This window comes from Lepidochelys olivacea (assembly GCF_965140295.1).
Source record: "Lepidochelys olivacea isolate rLepOli2 genome assembly, chromosome: 3".
NCBI lineage: Eukaryota > Metazoa > Chordata > Testudines > Cheloniidae > Lepidochelys > Lepidochelys olivacea.
Window position 1 is genome coordinate 150,928,691 of NC_140413.1, and position 19,377 is coordinate 150,948,067.

Consider the following 19,377-nt stretch of genomic DNA (forward strand, 5'->3'; position numbering starts at 1 on the left):
TAGGGATATGGGTTCTGTCTATGGCCCCACCACAGTTAGGGAATCCCATTGCAGCAAAGCCCTCCACTATGACCTGCACATTTCCCAGGGTCACTACCCTTGATATCAGCGATCTTTGATTGCGTGGGCTACTTGGATCACAGCAGCCCCTACAGTAGATTTGCCCACTCCAAATTGATTCCCAACTGACCGGTAGCTGTCTGGCGTTGCAAGCTTCCACAGGGCTATCGCCACTCGCTTCTCAACTGTGAGGGCTGCTCTCATCTTGGTATTCATGCACCGCAGGGCAGGGGAAAGCAAGTCACAAAGTTCCATGGAAGTGCCCTTACGCATGCGAAAGTTTCGCAGCCACTGGGAATCATCCCAGACCTGCAACACTATGCGGTCCCACCAGTCTGTGCCTGTTTCCCGAGCCCAGAATCAGCGTTCCACAGCATGAACCTGCCCCATTAGCACCATGATGCATGCATTGGCAGGGCCCATGCTTTCAGAGAAATCTGTGTCCATGTCCTGATCACTCACGTGACCGCGCTGACGTCGTCTCCTCGCCCGGTATCGCTTTGCCAGGTTCTGGTGCTGCATATACTGCTGGATAATGTGTGTGGTGTTTAATGTGCTCCTAATTGCCAAAGTGAGCTGAGCGGCCTCCATGCTTGCCTTGGTATGGCGTCCGCACAGAAAAAAGGCGCAGAACGATTGTCTGCCGTTGCTCTGACGGAGGGAGGGGCGCCTGACGACACGGCTTACAGGGTTGGCTTCAGGGAGCTAAAATCAACAAAGGGGGTGCCTGTACATCAAGGAGTATTTCAGGCAGGACTTCACGGAGGGTTCCAATAAGAAATGGTGCACCTAAGTTATTGTTCTTATTGGAACAAGGAGGTTAGCCTGGCCTCTGATTGATACATGGCTAGATTTACCTCGCTGCACCTTCTCTGTGAGTGACTGCAGTGTGACCTAGAGGAATGAGTCCCCTAGACGGGGGAGGGGGGGAAGCAAATGAGTACAAAACAAATCTGGTCTATTTCTTGTTTTGATCCACTCCATCTATCTTTTACATCTTTGGCTGGCAGCAGACGGTGCAGAAGGACTGCATGCCATCCACATCTCATGGCTGCTCGGTAGAAGATGGTACAGTATGACTGCTAGCCATCCTCATCTCTTGCCTGCCCGGCAGAAGATGGTACAGTACGATTGCTAGCAATCCGTATCGCCTGCCTGCTCACCATAAGACGATTCAATAGGACTGACTGCAGGACTAAAGAGAATGACCTGGTCAAGTCACTCCAAATTTAGTCCCTGCGCCCATGTCTGCCCAGGCGCTCCCGGCCGACGTGGCCAGGAGCACCTCGGACACGACGAGAACGGCTACCAGTCGTACTGCACCGTCTGCTGCCAGAAGGCAATGGGTTGCTGCTACTGTGTAGCAATGCTGTACCGCGTCTGCCAGCACCCAGGAGACATACGGTGACGGTTACCTGAGCGGGCTCCATGCTTGTTGTGGTATGGCGTCTGCACAGGTAACTCAGGAAAAAAGGCGCGAAACAATTGTCTGCCCTTGCTTTCACGGAGGGAGGAGGGAACGGGGGCCTGACGATATGTACCCAGAACCACCTGTGACAATGTTTTAGCCCCATCAGGCATTGGGATCTCAACCCAGAATTCCAATGGGCAGCGGAAACTGTGGGATAGCTATCCACAGTGCAACGCTCTGGAAGTCGACTCTAGCCTCGGTACTGTGGAAGCACTCCGCCGAGTTAATGCACTTAGAGCATTTTCTGTGGGGACACGCACACTCGAATATATAAAACCGATTTCTAAAAAACCGACTTCTATAAATTCGACCTTATTCCGTAGTGTAGACATACCCATAGTTCCTAAATTTTTTAAAAATGTATTACTTTATTATTAGGCTCTATGCCATTGTGTAGTCAGGCTGGTTTCAATCCACTGCGTATCTCCCCTGCTGGTTGGTAGACCAGGAAAACCATTCTGAGAAATCCCTGGGACTGAGTCAGCACATCAGATTGAAAAGTATTCTGGGTTCAAACACTGTGCCTCCTGTAATGGCAGAAAGAGTAGTTACTTAGCCAGATTTCCCACTCCCCACAAACTTCTTTGGAGTCTATATAATGGGTTCTGAATAAATGGGGAAAGGACCTAGTATGGGTCAAGGCTTCTGCTCCTCATAAAAATGAGCTATTGTTCAGCTATATGAAAAGTGGAACATGTATGTAGTAGCCCCAACAGAACTACTTTCCAGAGGCTTCTGACTAAGGTGTCAAGAATGTATATGCTCCCAAAAGTGGGGATCTGTGCTGTCCATCTATTCTAACTACAGTTATTACGGTACCAAGAGTAGTCTCTCTTTCCCCTGAGATAGCACATTGTCATCACTTAACAAATAACACATAATAATCTCCTTTGATATATTTAAATTTGATATATTTAAATTTGTCAGGATCTCTAATTTTAAATAAAATTATTCTGGTGAGGAAGTTATTGTACGTGCTTGTAACATTAGAGTATTAAATTAATGTTGACAAACAAGAAAAATACAAACTTTTGTATCTGATAGATCCACTTTAAAAGACATTCTAGCAAGTGCCTTAGTCACTAGATATTTTACATTAGTGGATTTTTTAATCTTTATTTTTAATATTGAGGTAAAATTGTTTGTCTGAGGGTAGTATTTTGACATACTAGTATGTTTAGTTATGCAAAGGTAAATCAGCCACCAGAATATGATGGAGTGAAATTGACAAGGTATTTAAAAGGGATTATGCATTTCTAATTAGTCCACTGTGCCTGTGGATAGAAATTAATTATATTGTTATGTAAATGTCATGCTAATTAAGAGAGAATATTGAAGGTGTAATAAATCTGCAAAAGAAATAGGTAAGTTAACTATTTTTTATGTTTTTATTAATATTTTATAGAGTTACAACAGAAGCTGGTAGAGAAATGTTTGATTATTGACCTACAGACCATTTTTAGCTGACTGACTGCTTCACAATTCATTTTTCCTAATTGATGTCTGTAGTGCACTATGTTAACATTAGCCACAGTGGGCTAGTGACACCAGGAGCCAACAATAGCCAGGCATTGCAAACGTATTAACAAGATCTTGTGTGTATATGTATGTACTTCAGTGTTTTCAAGGTTACAAAGTGCTTCTCTTCTGTAGTTGCCCTCCCTTTATTTTGAGTGCTGGACTGTGCAAACCCAATGACATTGTCAACTCTTTTGTCTTCATAGTGAGTCTTGCAATATTTGAAGCCGCAGCTCCTGGAGTCATATTACAAGGGAAGCTCAGCTTTTGTTTAAAAAACAAACAAACAAAAAACCCTAGAAGGCACATAAAAAGATCACAAATTCTTTAAAATCTTATGACTTCTCAGCTAGCCTCATGATTTTTATAAATGATTCCCCCTTACCCCCAAGTACCCGCTTGCAGCTGGGTGCCCTAACGCTAGGATTACCATGCTACTTCCCAACTTGGGGCCCCTAATGGCTCCATAATAGATTTTCTTGCCTCCATAATACTCCTCCTCGGGGCCAGTTTGTTACAAAAACATATAGTGACAAAAATGCATAACAAAAGTCCCCAAACAAAGTCCTTTTATTATTTCCAGTCATGTGATCCTTAAAATCCCATGACATCTAGTCTGCCGATGTAGCACATACCATGCTCTGGTGTCTTCCATCATAGCTTGGCTCTTCAGCCACCCCAGTCCTTCCAGCTGGAGTGCAACCTTGGTCTTCCCAGAAGCAACCCCCCTGCTCCCCCTGATCTTCACCAGGCAGCATCCATCACTCCCCTTGCTCTGTTAACCTCTCCTCTCAGAAAGACCAACAAGGAGGCTCTTCTGCTGCTCTTTGGGAGGTCAACTGGCAAACCCCTCTGCAGATCTCCTGGCTTCAGCCTTTTTCAGGCCTCTGGATCCAGCTTGGAAGTCAGCAGGCAATTCCCTCTGCTGCTGTCCTGCCTTCAGCTCTCTGGCTTGAGGAGGTCCGCCAGCAAACCCCCTCTCCTGCTTTCAGCCTTGCCCCAGGAACCTCTGACAGCTTCCTTCAGGAACTTCCCACCTCCCTGATTCTCCCTGATCCTTTCTAGCCCCAGGTACTGCTCTGCCCTCTTAACTGGCCAAACTAGAGCACCTGGTCTGGCATAGGGCCCTGGGCCTGCTTCATTTAAAGGGAGAGCTATTAATAGCTTCCAGTCATTTGGATTATGCTAAGAATTGGACAACTAGAGTGTTTCATGTGCAAAGTGCATCTACTGAATAAGCATTTTGTGACCCATAGTTAAACACACCAAGCACTGATTCCAGGTACTAAGATTCTGATACTTAGAGGGACATGTTAACGTAAACCTACTTGTTGTAGTGGTTAAGTGAGGATAGTCATTTAACTTCAGTTTCCTACACAAACTGTACTAATTTCAGCCCAGTGAAAAATACACTGCCTGTTTCAAATAGTATAAAGATCTCTGAGTTAGTTGTCAGTATTACAATGGATTCAGCATCATGGTTTCCCCATAGAATTGCAGATTCGAGCCCACCGTACACAATTATGCATGACTACTTTTAATGGTGGAACAAAAAACAGCTGTAGAAGAAAGTGCTGCAAAGGGCATGCAGACTTCATCGGTTATGAGGCACTCTGGTGTATTTGCATGCAAATCCCAAGTTACTAGTTGTTGAAGCCCTACTACTATGCAATACAAAAAATCAGACCTATCTGAACATAATATCTAATGAGGCAATAAACAAACTCCTATTGCACTCCAGCAAATGTAAAAGAATGAGAAATAGTTGCAATTTATTCTGCTTTAAAAATGGCAAGTAAAAAATCCTCTATTTGCCTGGGTGCTGAAAGCCCTACCTGGTGTAAATATTTTACTGTACAATAATCTTGATCTCAAAGGCTCCATCACTGTAGAAAATCAATTTTTCTTTCTATGAAAATTGAAAGAATGTAACTAAATGACATTTTTTAATGAAAAAGGTATTTCACTCGAAACCAAAGCACACTTGCATGGAATTACATCACTAGAACTGCACACTGTTCCATGTTGTTGTTTACATGTAAACAATGGATGTGCACCGGCTCTTTAAAATGGACACTGACAAGTCAAATAGACCTAAAATTGAAGGTTTTGTATATTTCCAATAGCAAGTTTTTTTGGTATTTGTTCTAAAAATTCCTTTGCAATATAAATATCCAAAATGTTGCAACTTTGTACTAGTGTTTGAGTCAGCTTGTAAAAGGCTCTTCAAATGGTTATCAGGTCTGTTTGGGGATTCTTTCATCCCCTTTTTCCAAAACACTAGTGCATTACTTGGCATCTTGGACAATAGCATTAATAGTGTAAATTATCTGACCTCTTAACATTTTCATTTTTAATATTCTAACAAAGTCTAACACAAGTAAAGAAGCTGAATTCTTAAATGATTTGAACTTGACAGTGTCTTGTTAGATTTACATTTTGATTTACCTTGAAATCACTTTAAAGGTGACCTGTCAAGGGGGAATAAAAATTGTGCTGTTGAACTAGTTTCCACAGGTCGGCTTGAGGACACCTTGAAGGGCCAGGGAACTCAAGTGGGATCTACTTCTTCCCTCGTATGAGAGGCTGGGTTCTGAAATCTCAAAATCTTTTGAGAGCTTTGATCCTCAGTGTTTTTTTCAGAAGCTTGAGTTAAACAGATGTTCAAACACAACAAGCAGAATTGTAGGTGGTCTGACTAAAAATGCCTTCCTCTCTCAGTTAGCCATGTTTCTGTCACCTTTTATAAAGCTATAATCCCATGAGTTTTTGCAATATAAACAGAGTTGGCAAGCAAAATCTGACATTTCTGTAGTAAAAACAGGTGCAATTATAACATGAGAAAAATTCAGGCTGCCTTTTTATAAAACATAAAGAAGCAAAAAGGTACAATTAGTTTCCATCGTTGGTCACTTTTACCAGTCCAGATTTGAAATGGTTTGAAAAGGGAAGACTACAGTTTGTTCTAGCAACAGTGCTGATTTCAGGACACACAAATATTGGATGACTAGTAACAACTGAGGACTTCTGTACTCTGCTCAACAGTTTGGACTACAAGTATGTGAATAGCATTGCACACCAAAGTGCTGCACTATAACTCCCATTTGGATGCTGCAGGCGCGAACAAAAGGGTTCTTAGTTTGCATTAATGTAGTGCTATTTGAAGATGAATACATTAAATGTGAACTAAACCTTTTACTTCATGTCCACACAGGGCCATTATAGTGCAGGACTTCGGTGTACATGGCAGTTCATACCTCTGTAGTCCAAACTGCCTGGCAGCATAGACATAAGCCCAGTTAACAGCACATCCCAATACTTGGGGTCAGGCTTATACTAACCCCTTGCTTTAAACTGAATTGTTGGTATTTCCATTGCCAAAGTCTACTAGACCAGACTTAGTTTCAGGTTCTAGGTATGTAATATCATCCAATTATCCAAGCTACAATGTATTATTACTGTCAGTTATGCTTTCTGTCAATTTGTCTTGACTCAGCTATATGATTTTATTTGTGCTTTACGGCAACACAGTAAATATACTGAATTGGGTTGTTAGTTTAACAAGATCTCTGGAGAGCTCTTCCATGATGATGAGTGTTGAAATATGGTAGGAAACCTAAAAGCAATTTACCACCAAACAAATACCAGATGAGTGGGCAAGAGTCCAGAACCTGAAAATAAAATTTGTCCACAAAGGTAATGTAGTATATGTTTGTGTTGAGATTATACGTAAAACCAAACTTTTGACCACTTGTGGTGATTAATGATCCCATGACACTTCTTCCATTTTTGTCAATATTATGTCTGTATAACTTCTTCCAGCAGTTTCAGCTGGATATGCTGTTCTCTCTTCCCATCCTAAACTATTGTGTAGTTTTGCTGTATGCTGTTCAATAGTATTGCATTCCATCCAAAAAAAAGTACGTTCCCATGGTGGGAGAAGTGATTTTTAGAAATGGGACAAAATCTAGGCCTGGTGAAAGTAGGTTCAACTCATTAAGTCTATGATCTTGCATCCATTTACATAACCTGCTTGTAAAGCCCTTGTGGGATGTAAAGCGCTATAGAAATATAATGCAAACCTCCTATTGACTGACTTCAGGGGAGCCAGGATTTCACCCCAAGGTCTTTTTGTGGATTAACCATAGGAGATCCCAGCTCTGTTGGAATGTAGAATCACCTTTGCCAGTGTATTTCTCTAAAGATATTTCTTACAAAATGTTTACAGCATATAAAAAAAGTGTCATCCTAATATTTAACTGTAAGTCATATTCAGATATTAATGGGAAGGAAGGGGTGGAGGACAAAGAGCTCAATGAATACTGGACTCTCAACACCCATAAATTCCCAGGACATGTGTATGTTTCAGTATCTGTACATCCCTAGACATAACTCTGATTTGGTTTATCTGTAAGAAGATGGCAAATGCTGAGAAGTAATGTGTTTTGGGACTGACTTTATTCTCCTTTTCCAGGCGGGCCATGCACAGGTACACCTCATGTCTCGTTAGGTACACCAACCAAAAGATCCTGTGACTCTGGTAAGTTTTGCTTTCTATTCGGCTTTGCATAATATGTAGTTGTACAATTACAAGTGAGTGTAGTACATATACCAGGAGAATAGCCGTGGAAAATAAACCTTGGTGACCTGCTGTTGAGAGTAACAGCTAAATCATTAACATGATATAACCATAGAAAAATACAAAAGTAATCTTGTTGCTTTAATCGAATTTAGATGGAACCTATGACAGTCCCACTTTGAAAGAACAGAGCAGAGTTGGTTGCACCCTTCCTAATTGACCTCACAGTACATACAAGGAGGAACTGATGTTTGCATCAGTTGAGACGGGGGGTAAACCTGATTCAGATCAGTTGTTGCAAACCCTTCCATGCCGTTGTCTCTATATTTAGGAGTAAGCACCAATATTACAGTACTGATGGCTGAATGGGGGCTATTCCTGAGCATAGTTAAGGACTCCCTCTCTTTCAGGAATTAGGGCATTCTTCTTCTGCTGTGACTCTTGCAGGAAACGTTTCTCAGTTTGTCAAAAGCTAAAACAGGACACTTCTACTATTGCCTTTTTTTCTTACGTCATCCCCCTCTTCCAGTCATAAAAGACCAAGATGTTTCTGTCCCATTTAGATGCTTCTAAACAAGAAAGTAAGTTTGCCTCTTTATCCCTTTGCCTCTGTCTCTACACAAACTAAGCTCAACTGCATATGTTTTCCTTCATACGGTAGCTGCTGTAATATTTAACTAAAATTTAGATTGAAGGGTGGTTAAATAACTTTCTGGATAGATGGTCTTGAAAATGATAGTGGAAAAGCACTATGTGAATATTAAAAATGTGATCATAATTAGCATAATGGCAAGATTACAGTTTGGCATGCCATATGGGAGAAGCAATATCTCCTTAGATTAGATTAAGGCAGATGGAACTATTAGACATGTTGAGAAATGTCCCATTAAACATTAAGATGTTTTTCCCAGTAGCTTTCTTATTCCAAGTCTATGCTAGTAATCTAGAGAGATTTTTGGTCCCTTTATTCTGGTATATTTATCATATGCAATGTTGTTTTAGAAGCTATCAACAAAAATGCAAAGAGAACTTGCTGTTTGGGTTACCAGTCTCTCCTTTAGTATAATAGCCAATTGAGTAAAGCAGATTTGTTTTGCATTGTTTGTAGTTTTCTTATTTTCCCCAAGCCTCTTTTTGAAAATGCTTTCCATTCACTGGTCAGGGTCTATGTGATTCAGTTGTAGTCTTTCACTCTACTGAAGGAGTTAAAAGGTTACTTTCTAAAGAAAAAAATCATAATTACCCACAAAAATGCCAGTATTTTAAATTTCACATTTTTGTCACTATTTATGTTTTGCTTACTTTTAGCATTTCTCCTAGGTCTGACAGTGGAAATAAGCTAGTCAATTCAAGTTTAAAGTTCTCAAGTTCTTGCACAATGTGGGAAGGTCTAGCTTGCAAGCAATTCTTTTTGGGTGCAAGTAATACAGGAAATGTAGAATTTTTTTTTTAAAGCACCAGTTGTAATAATTAAAAAAAAAATTCTAAGTTTTGTTAAAATTACTTTTTTCAAAACTTACATTTCAATCAAATTTTCTCAGTGGTGCTTGAAGAAGAAATGGCTGTTTTCTGGGGCAGTGTTTCGGAATCCAGTTAAATAAAAATATTTAATAGTAGTGTGGGTTACAAAGAGGTTTACTATATGTATATAAAGTCTTAAACTGAGCTGGGATTGAGAGGTGGGCTGATAAGGCTACTGGAGGTGAATGTTGCATATTATACTCAAGATAACTGTAGCCACATTTCAATTTGTGTGCTTGTTCCTAGGAAGTTGGTTAGTTCAGTGGATAAAAACTGTATATACTACACTTTGCATAAATACTTCCTTTTGTAAGAATCCTGCGTTTCCTGAGGTCTGAGCTTTAAAGAAGAATGTTTTGGTGTGAGTTCATCTGCATCTCTCTCCCCCACCCCAGTGTAGGTTTTCCCTTAGGTCTGCAGTATCAGTATTTGAGAGAGAAAATTAGAAATTTGACCTACTTATGTAATATGCTGGCTCCCATCAGGAGAATATTAAGGAAGACATAAACCTTTCACATTTTATTAGCATTTAGTGTAACCATTGAAGAAAGATCAAAACAATAAATCTGTCAAGACAAGGAAAAAGTGTTTTTTAAAAGAATAGTTTTTACCCTGTGCACTTGTCAGCTTGGATTCTGGAGCAGCCCTCTGACAAAAAGTCACATTATGACACCAAATAGTGTTTTTCTCCCTTTGTCAGAATTGATGGTCTGGTTGTAAAAGTATTTATATTCTGAAGTGTGTCCAAAGGACAAGGATTATGATAGAAAAGAATGAAAAGTCTAAGAATGACTAGCTGGGGCGAGGCCTTAAAGGTTTTGAAGAGCCAGACGTGTGAGAACGTTGTAGAAAAGATGTTGGGCTCTGGCCTGCTGAGTGGTTTTTTATGTATCTTAATTTGTCTTTTATTGGTTAGAATTCATGTCCAGATTAATGGCTGACATTATTGCAGTAAAGCTTTTTTAACTCAGGTTGGCATCCTTACTCCATTTATACTCGTGCCTTTGTCATGAAAGTACAGTATTAAATAGCATAAAAGGATTTTATTGCTCTTCTGCTATATGACGCTAAGACTGAATATGTAAATCATAACAGCTGGATTTTAAAGCATTTTCATACAATTTAGAGATTTTCTGGAAAGGTCAGTGAAACTCCTTGAATGCACTCTGCTAATTCTTAATTGTGCTTGAAAAAGAGAGTGCAGTAGAAACAGATCAGTTGCAATAATGATACAAACAATCCACAGAGTTTATCCATATAGTTGTGCCTTACTCCACTTCTCATGGGAGGTCATGGAAACGAAGGATTTTCATGTCATATAAAGATATGTGTGCACGTCATTTGTAATTTTGTCTTGGTGCTAACATATCAGAACTTTATTTTGCATGTCAGGTGGTACTTTTATGGTCCAGAGTTTCAGTTTTAGGAGTATGCTGTATGCTTCTCCTTGTTTGGGGCTCAATCCTACGAGGTGCTGAGCCTTTAACACTGATCTTTAAATTTAGGCATGTGCTTAAGTGTTTTGCTAGATCAGTGCCAAAATGCTCAGCCCCTTGCAGGATTGAGCCCATATTGCCTGAGATGACAACCTTTTGGGAACTGCTAGCACAGACAGTATGGAAATACCAGTCAAATGAATGGCTCCTTGGCTTTGGCTGTGGCTGAAACTTCCTTTTTATGATCACTTTTTATCATCCCTTACACGTCTAGTAAGGACAAAAAGCTCTGGTCTACCATTAATTAGATATTCTATTGCTCTGCAGTGGTAAAGTGTCTGAGCTAACAATATAAAAAAGGTTAGTGACGGATTTTTTTATTATAAAAACAACTTTGAGAGGTTTTTGTTGTTCCAATTGACCTTTTGAGGTGCTCTTTAAGGTGCTCTTTAGTGTTTGACTGTTGGAGGGCACTGTGTTAGCAATCCAACCTTCCTAGAGCCTTCTCACCAGAAGGAATAGGATGCTAGAACAGCCACAGAGCTGCATTATAAATCTCCCAGCCCTGGCAATTATAGTGCCCATTAGAGACACTTTTTTACCCGGCTCAGTTCTTGGCTATACTAATAAAACAGCGCATCAAGCAAGGCTGTAAATAAAAGTTATTACCTAATAGGTGGGCGCTGAAGTGGAACGGACGGGAGCTGAGGCATGGAGGCCTTATTACTGCTCATCAGCAATTATAAACAGGATAAAGTGTCTGGGACTTGCACTGATGCAGTGAGGGCTAATAGAGGCTGGAAGATGACACTGTACCATGATCGAATGATGTATGTTGATGGGTTTTTACTGCCTCATCTTGCTGCCTATTTCTGAGATGAGTTGTATTATCTGTTCCATACTCCCATATCTATCTGGATAGACAGATCAGTTTCCTCTGTTGCCAGAAGGTGGTCTGACGTTTGCTGCACGTATACGTTTGCATTAGTTTCGGAAACTGGTATCTAAGAGCATTTTGAAAACCCTTTTATGATTATTGTAGATTAAGATCCTAATTGTAAATACTGTAATCGGCATGTAAACAGTTTTAAGGGCCTACTGCTGCAATTTTAGGATGTTGTTTCAGCATCACTATAAGCATATTCTTGCTTAATTTTGACCTGCAAGTAAACTGATTTCAGAACTGCTACCCACATTTTGTGGCTGACCATTTCATCTGAATCCTCTTCTAGACTAAATGATGCACTGTCTGGACTGGATTCCTAACCAGTGTAGTTGAAGTCCCAAAGAGATGAGTTGTATCTTAACCTATATTGTACTAGTAGGTAAAATGATTCCCAACAATGGTGCTAATGTGCAAACAGCAGCTGTCACTGCGTGAGAGCTTATGTACACAAACATTTAGTTCATGGTAAGCTGGGGTGTAAATCTACCCCTCACATGTCTGCCATGTGCTAAGTGTCCATGTGGTAACTGTTGCCACACACTAAAAGTTCCCTAGTGCGCTTTGATCTACTCCCATTTCAAAGTGGGAAAGATCAAAATGCACTAGGGAACTTTTAGTCAATGGCAGGATACTGAGGGGTACGTTTACACCCTAGCTCACTGCAAACTAAGTATTCATGAAGAGAAGCCCTGAGTTATGGAAACAAACTGTGGCTTTTACTGCAAAGCTTTTAAAGAGCATGTAAACACCTGATACTTAACAATATCCAGAAAAAAAAGCCTTTTTTCTGATCTTCCATCATTCACCTCCATTGAAATCTCATAAACCTTTATGACTGGTGATCTCTTCAGAAAAGCCACAGAGGAAATATAATACCATTGAAATTAGCCTTCAAACTAGAGGATCCTGAAAAGACGTTTGCCAGCAGCCTGATACTTCAGGTACTAGTTGCTCACACTGTTTGTTCCTGGGCTATGAAAAACATTTAGAAATGTTTCAGAGTAGCAGCCATGTTAGTCTTTATTCCGCAAAAAGAAAAGGAGTACTTGTGGCACCTTAGAGACTAACAAATTTTGTTAACATTTAGAAATGAAAACACATGGTAGCAAGTCAGAACATTCTGGCATTCCTCTCTTCTCTACCCAGAAATACACACACTGGAAGTGTTTCTAGAACACATGCGGATAATCTCCATTCCAGAAAGAGCTCCTCTTTCTTATCAAGCCATCACAGCTACCCATTAAAGATGCTGGTGAGAGAGAAATTGATCAGCATGTAGGCAGTGGTCTCGGCACACCAGAAGCCTAACCATTGTCGAGTTTTTTGTAAGCAGTATGGCAAAGAAGAGTTCTGATGAGAGATTTGATTGATGATAATGAGGTGGCTTTTTGGCTGTTTATGGGGAGTACCTCGTAAGTGTGATGGGCATAATGGGAGAAAGCATGAAGATGGTTGTTTGGAAATTTAACAAGTGGTGATGATGGCTGGCATCATGGGCCAATTGGAGGTGGGAGTCAATATTTTGATACCGATTGAGAGAGAAGTAGGGAGATAGGCCATGAAAGGCCTTGAGAGTGAAGACAAGCAACTTATGTTTGATGACATGGAGAAGGGGGAGCCAGTGGAGGGATGCAAAGAGAGGGGTGACACGGTCAAAGCGATGGGCTAGGACAGTGATACTCAGACTGAGGGTCGTGAGCAGCAAGTGGCTCTTCAGTGTGTCTTCTGCAGCTCATTGCAGCACTTGATATTAAATACTGTGTGATTTAATCTATTAACCAGTCAGGATGCTTTTACTATGTTATTAAGTAGTTGTAGTTGATAAAATAATAATACTTTCGGTCATTCTGCTGTGAGAATTATATATATAAATATTTCCTGTCATACTGTTTAAATATAAATATGTAATATTTGAGTAAATGAAACAATGAATTCACTCTACTGTCGCCCTTTTGGATAATGTCGATTGCTAATTTGACTCCTGAACCACTGAGGTCGGAGTATCACTGGGTTAGGAGAATGGCCTTTGCAGCAGCAATCTACATGGACGTGAGCAGGGCAACATTGCTTTTGTCAAGGCCAGAGAAAAGGATTGTTCAGTGATTGAGACGTGTTGCTGGTTTTCCCCCTTCTAGATCATTTATTAAAGGTAGGACTAATGCATACTGCACCTCACTAAACATCTGCCCCACCTCTACATTGCCATTTCCCATTACGCTTTTTATCGTCCTTTAGGCCTTCTTCAATCCATGTGACAGGAGTCCTATCCAAGTCTGCGTGAATGAAGTTTGTAAGATTTTGAGACTATCAGATTTTTCACTTATACTCCAGATATGACATCATCTTTCTGTGAAATGGTATTGTGATTAAAAAATCATTCCTCAGATCCATTGAGAAAGAGGAGTGGACATTACCCAATAAATTTAAATGTTACGGTTAAAATCAGAGAATTTAAACTTACAGCACTTTGCCATGGGGGATTTCATATTGAGATTAATTGTCTGAACAGTCAGTGCCTCTGTGGGTTCAGTTAACTAGCCTTCCACTATAGCTGTATAATTATTTTTAAAGAATACACATGTATACTGGTATAAAAGCTTATTTGGCCTTATGCTCCCCGCAGTTCTGAATTCTCTGTTTCATTACCAGTATCCACCCACAGACTTTCAGAAAGCTATTCCCAAATAGCAGAACTACAGCTCAGAATTTTAAATAAACCACATCTCCATTTATTCAAGGGACAGGGAAATTAGAGTTGCATGTCATGCATTTCCCACCTATACCCCTTTTCCAAAACTTATTAAAAATATATATTAGTACAAGATAGGGGTAGCTGAGGGCTTGCTTTTACTTCAGATTGGGCTAATTTGTCTTGGCTGCCTTAGCAGGGCAAAATAAAGAATGTAGCAAAGAATCCTTGAGTCGTTAACTTGAACACAGCCAATATCCGATTGAAAAAATCCGTCAGGGACTTTGCTACTGTCAGCCTGAAGGGGCTGAGTTGATTTCACCACAGAGTGCTACAGTTATTAAGCAGTGGCTTGATTATCTGTCCAGATCTGTAATAACTCTCTTACCAGTGGGCTTAAAAATATTGAGAAATATAGCTCTTTATCATTTTCAGTGAGCTATTTTAGTGTGCAAGAGTATATTTTTTTACCAGTTCAATATTAAGTAACTATCCTGGAACCATTAGAAAACGTGACACTTATCTCTTGCTTCTTCTAGTACTGTGTTTAAATTTAAAGTGTATACAACATAGAAGGTAATTGCTGTACTTCTAACATGGGGACAGTGTCCCAAAGGTTTTATCTTACTCTTGGGTAAAGCCTCAAAATCTAAGTTTAGACATTTCAGACAGCAGCAGAGACCTCCAGGTAAAGCTTTTTACTGTTTTCCATTTAGGAATTAATTTGCAGTGAAACCCTTTAAAATGTACAGATATAATCTTGGAGTCTTCTGTAAATCTGTTTAATGGAAGTACGAGGCTTATTAATTCCTTGAATGGAAGGGATGGGAAGTAGCAGATATTGTGTTGAGCCTTAATGATAGGGGTCCCTCTAACTACATGCTTCATAGGCGGGGTATTCTCTTTCTCCAATTTCTGTAATCAAATTATGTGAAGTGTACAATTCTCAAGGTTTACTCTGCTGCTCTCTGTACGTTCTACAGTCTGACTTAAAAATTGTCCCATTTTCTAATAAGATACGCAAAAAAGCATCTACAATGTAAACCTCCCCTTTTCCCCAATCGTACTCTCACAAACTTAGCATATCAAACGTAATCTGAAGGGAGCAACTAAAGACTGAACTAAGACCCTGCAACACTTGAATAAAGAACCAGGAGTGAAACAAGTCAAAACAAGGTCCATATGTGTATTCCCTGAACTTCAGTTTCATTGTTCTACTTCTCCTCCAGCACAGAACTGGGCACTTCATCATAAATCAGTGTTGATGCTTCCCAAGTCTCTCTCTTCAAAATGGAGTATACATTTTTCAGCTAAAGCTTGATTTTTGTTTTACTGCAGATATCTGTAAGTGTAAGCTATCTACACACCACAGCAAAGTCTGCTTCTTTTCCTAAGGATAGTGCCCCAAAAAACAAAGTGATCCAGAGAGAATGTGATTTTAAGATAATGCTGATTGGAAATTAAAGTAGTTGGAAAACAAATCAGCAATTTAATTTCAGAATCTACTCTCAAATGCATTAAGTAGAATATTTATCAAAATAGAAGAGTTTATACATTTTTATTCTTTACATTAATGACACAGCGACTCATGGAGTGACAGTCTCTCATTGCAAGATTACTATCATTAGGAACATGTCACCTATTCTATAGATATTCACAAACCATATTTTGAAGAGACAATGCAGAAAGTGTTTTGCTCAGTAGCAATCAGGATAGCTTTTCACAGCTCCTCCTTTGCTGCATCTGTGGTTTTGCCTTGGAAATCCTTTGATATTCCAATATCAATCGGATGCATTCGGTGGATGCAACTGATGAAGTGAGCTGCAGCTCACGAAAGCTTATGCTCAAATAAATTGGTTAGTCTCTAAGGTGCCACAAGTACTCCTTATCTTTTTGCGAATACAGACTAACACGGCTGCTACTCTGAAGCACACAACTCAGTATTTTGAGGCAGGAAGGAGCTGCCTGTTTATATAAACTTGAGAGCATTCGCAGAATTGTAATGTTACAGCTTGCCTACCCATTCTTTCCAATTAGTACAACATTTGAGTAGTTCAATAAATATGGGATTTCTCCCAGTGACTTCAAGGGAAGCAGTTAGGCCACTGCTGACACTTTTCAAAGTTCCCATGTTATATGTACAATGTTGATTCGTGATTTTGTACTACACAAGCTGAATAACCCTGAGTCCTATTTCTATATAGAATTGTTGACTGGAAGGGATGTTGAGAGGTCTTCTAGTCCAGTCCTCTGCCCTCAAGGCAGTATTAAGTATTATCTAGACCAGGGATAGGCAAACTTTTTGGCCTGAGGGCCACATCTGGATATGGAAATTGAATGGCGGGCCATGAATGCTCACAAAATTGGGGGTTGGGGTGTGGGAGGGTGTGAGGGCTCCGGCTGGGGTTGTGGGCTCTGGGGTGGGGCCAGAAATGAGGACTTCAGGGTGTGGGAGGGGGCTCCGGGCTGGGCGTTGGCATGCGGGGGGCGGAGGTGAGGGCTCTGGGTTGGGGCTGGGAATGAGGGATTGGGGGTGCAGGAGGTGTTCATGGCTGGGACTGAGGGGTTTGGAGGGCAGTAGGGGGATCGGGGCAGGGGGTTGGGGCACAGGAGGAGGTTGGGGTGCAGGCTCCAGATGGCACTTATCTCAAGAGGCTCCCAGAAGCAGTGGCATGTCTCCCCTCTGGCTCTTACACAGCGGTGTTGCCAGGCGGTTCTGCAGGCTGCCCTGCAGGCTGCCCCATCCGCAAGCCCCTGTAGCTCCCATTGCCCGCGATACCCGGGCGGGGGTAGGAGGCAGCGTGTGGAGCCCCCTGGCTGCCCCTACACATAGGAGCCGGAGGAGGGACATGCCGCTGCTTCTGGGAGCCGCAGCACACACGGAGCAGGACAAGCCCCCAACCCCATTCCCTGACAGGAACTCGAGGGCCGGATTAAAACATCTGCAGGGCCATAGTTTGCCCACCCCTGATCTAGACCATCGCTAGCAGGTGTTTGTCTATCCTGCTCTTAAAAACCTCCAATTATGGAGATTCCATAACCTCCATAGGCCGTTTATTCCAGTGCTTAACTACCCTGAAAGGAAGTGTTTTTTCTAATGTCCAACCTAAACTGTCCTTGCTGCAGTTTAAGCGCATTGCTTCTTGTCCTCTTCTCAGAGGTTAACAACCATATGCATATGTAAATATGCTTAGGTCTTACAGTGATTGGTTCTCTTTAAATACTACAGATGGATGGGATGCACGTGATATATATGTGATTGCATCCAATTGCTTTTCAGAACACCCCACCGTTCTACTTGTATGACCTCATCCCGTTCCTTACTTGATCACTTTACTCGAGTCTCTGCTCTGCCTCTTCTCTGACCTCTCTACTTTTGTCTACACTTGTCCTGCCCTACCTATTTTGAACACTTTCCATGACACAGTTCATTCCCATTCCTTAAACCTCAATAGCACCCCTCCTTTTAGCTGAACTTTCTATAAACTATTTTGTGACCTAGTGTGTTGTGGAATTTCTGTTTTTTAGAAGGGTTTCAATGTTTTTGAGCACGAAAGTTCTAATTTTTATGAACGGAAAAGAAAACCTCCTACAGGTTATTTTTATCATTTTTTCATTGGCATCTATAAAACGTTTTTGGGAAGCTAATAGTTCAGTTTTACCGCAAAGAAAGTATTACTACTAGCCTTCCAAAAGCTGAGGAGATGTCACTCTCTGCTTTGCTGATAAGCTGAATGTAAGAATCATATGGCATTCAATTTCCCAGCTGTAACAACTTCCTTTAACCTCCCTGGATTACCATGGAATTTCTACACTGGATAAATTGCCCAGAACTATCAAGGGTCATCACAAACCCAGCATGGTACCTGCCAATCACTGGTTGTTACTATAGGTGCATGGGTTTGCAGCTGGCAGCTGTTTTTAGACAAGCATCTCCGCTGCTTGCATCTGTAACAGACAACAGACAGCTGGTGCTAGACTGAATGTTTGAGAAGGCTCTCCATCTTCCTCCACATTCATAAACTGAGCAGCTATTTTGGGCTCTAGAGGTTTGCAGTGTCCTTTCTGTCAGGTGATTTGGAAAGTGAGACAGTAATTCAGACTATTTTTGCTTATAAACAAGGTCAATCTTTTCTTCAACTAGCAACAATTCAGGTGGCCATTGCCTTATAACACATTTAACCTAACTGAAATCCCTCTATTAATCCATCAAAGGAGCTCTGTAATGCAGGTGCCTGACTACATTTGAACATGCATATTAACTGAATCAATTGGGTGTGTAAGTAACAATATGTAAGAAATTAACATTCCCAGATAAAGACAGGCATGACACTAATGGAAGTACATGATGGGCTAGGGGAGAATGCCTCCTACCACCAAACAAACTGTAGTGCAGGAGCCCTCTGTAAGATGGCACAATTGTTCAACGACAGTAGTAAGCAAACCAATTTGACAAGATTTATTAGCATTTAAAGGAAATTTAAATTTTCTGGGAAAATTTTTACCATGAAGTAAAAAAAAAAAAAAATTTCCAGTTTTACTAATCATACCTTAGATTAATATTTCAAGAGTTTTAAATACCTAGTTTAGTTTTCACTTGTGCTGTTTACTACCTTCATTTCATTCATCTTGGATAGTGGAGTTAGATTGGTATGTTTCATTTCATGAGAGAGATGGTAGCAACCTCATTAAATTACATTCTACTACAGTATGCTTCTTTTCTCACTCAGGGGATGGGGATGAGGCAAAGCAAACTGCTGAAAGTTTGGAGGGAGGGAGGGAGGAATGAAGAAATCTGCGGTGTACACTTCCCCCCCTTTTGGGTTTGTCTTCTTTCCATTTCCCCTCTACAAATTGTCATCCTCTTATGATTGCCTTGAGAAGCTTACAATCTACATTTAAAAGGTAATGTCCTTATCTTCCTATTTGTCTACAGAGCACAATGGAAACTAGTGACCCTATGTACATAAATTGTTTGTATATATTTTAAAAAAACAAAAATATTAAGGTTTCAAAATTAAGTACTTAAGAGTTAAAAAGATTCAAGATCATGCACATAACCTTAATTCTGCCCCATGTGCACGTGAATGCATTACTTTTGAATTTAATAATCACATATTCTCAAAAAGAAAAGGAGGACTTGTGGCACCTTAGAGA

The 19,377-nt window shown here is 40.6% G+C and overlaps 1 protein-coding gene across 1 annotated transcript in view; it reads left to right on the forward strand.

Annotated features, from left to right (window-relative positions):
• Positions 1–19,377, forward strand: part of ZFAND3 (zinc finger AN1-type containing 3) — a 250,970-nt gene that overhangs the window by 184,858 nt on the left and 46,735 nt on the right. The window contains exon 5 of the mRNA XM_084623757.1: positions 7,524–7,589. Coding sequence (XP_084479883.1) covers positions 7,524–7,589 — 66 coding nt within the window. The remainder of the gene's footprint in view (positions 1–7,523; positions 7,590–19,377) is intronic.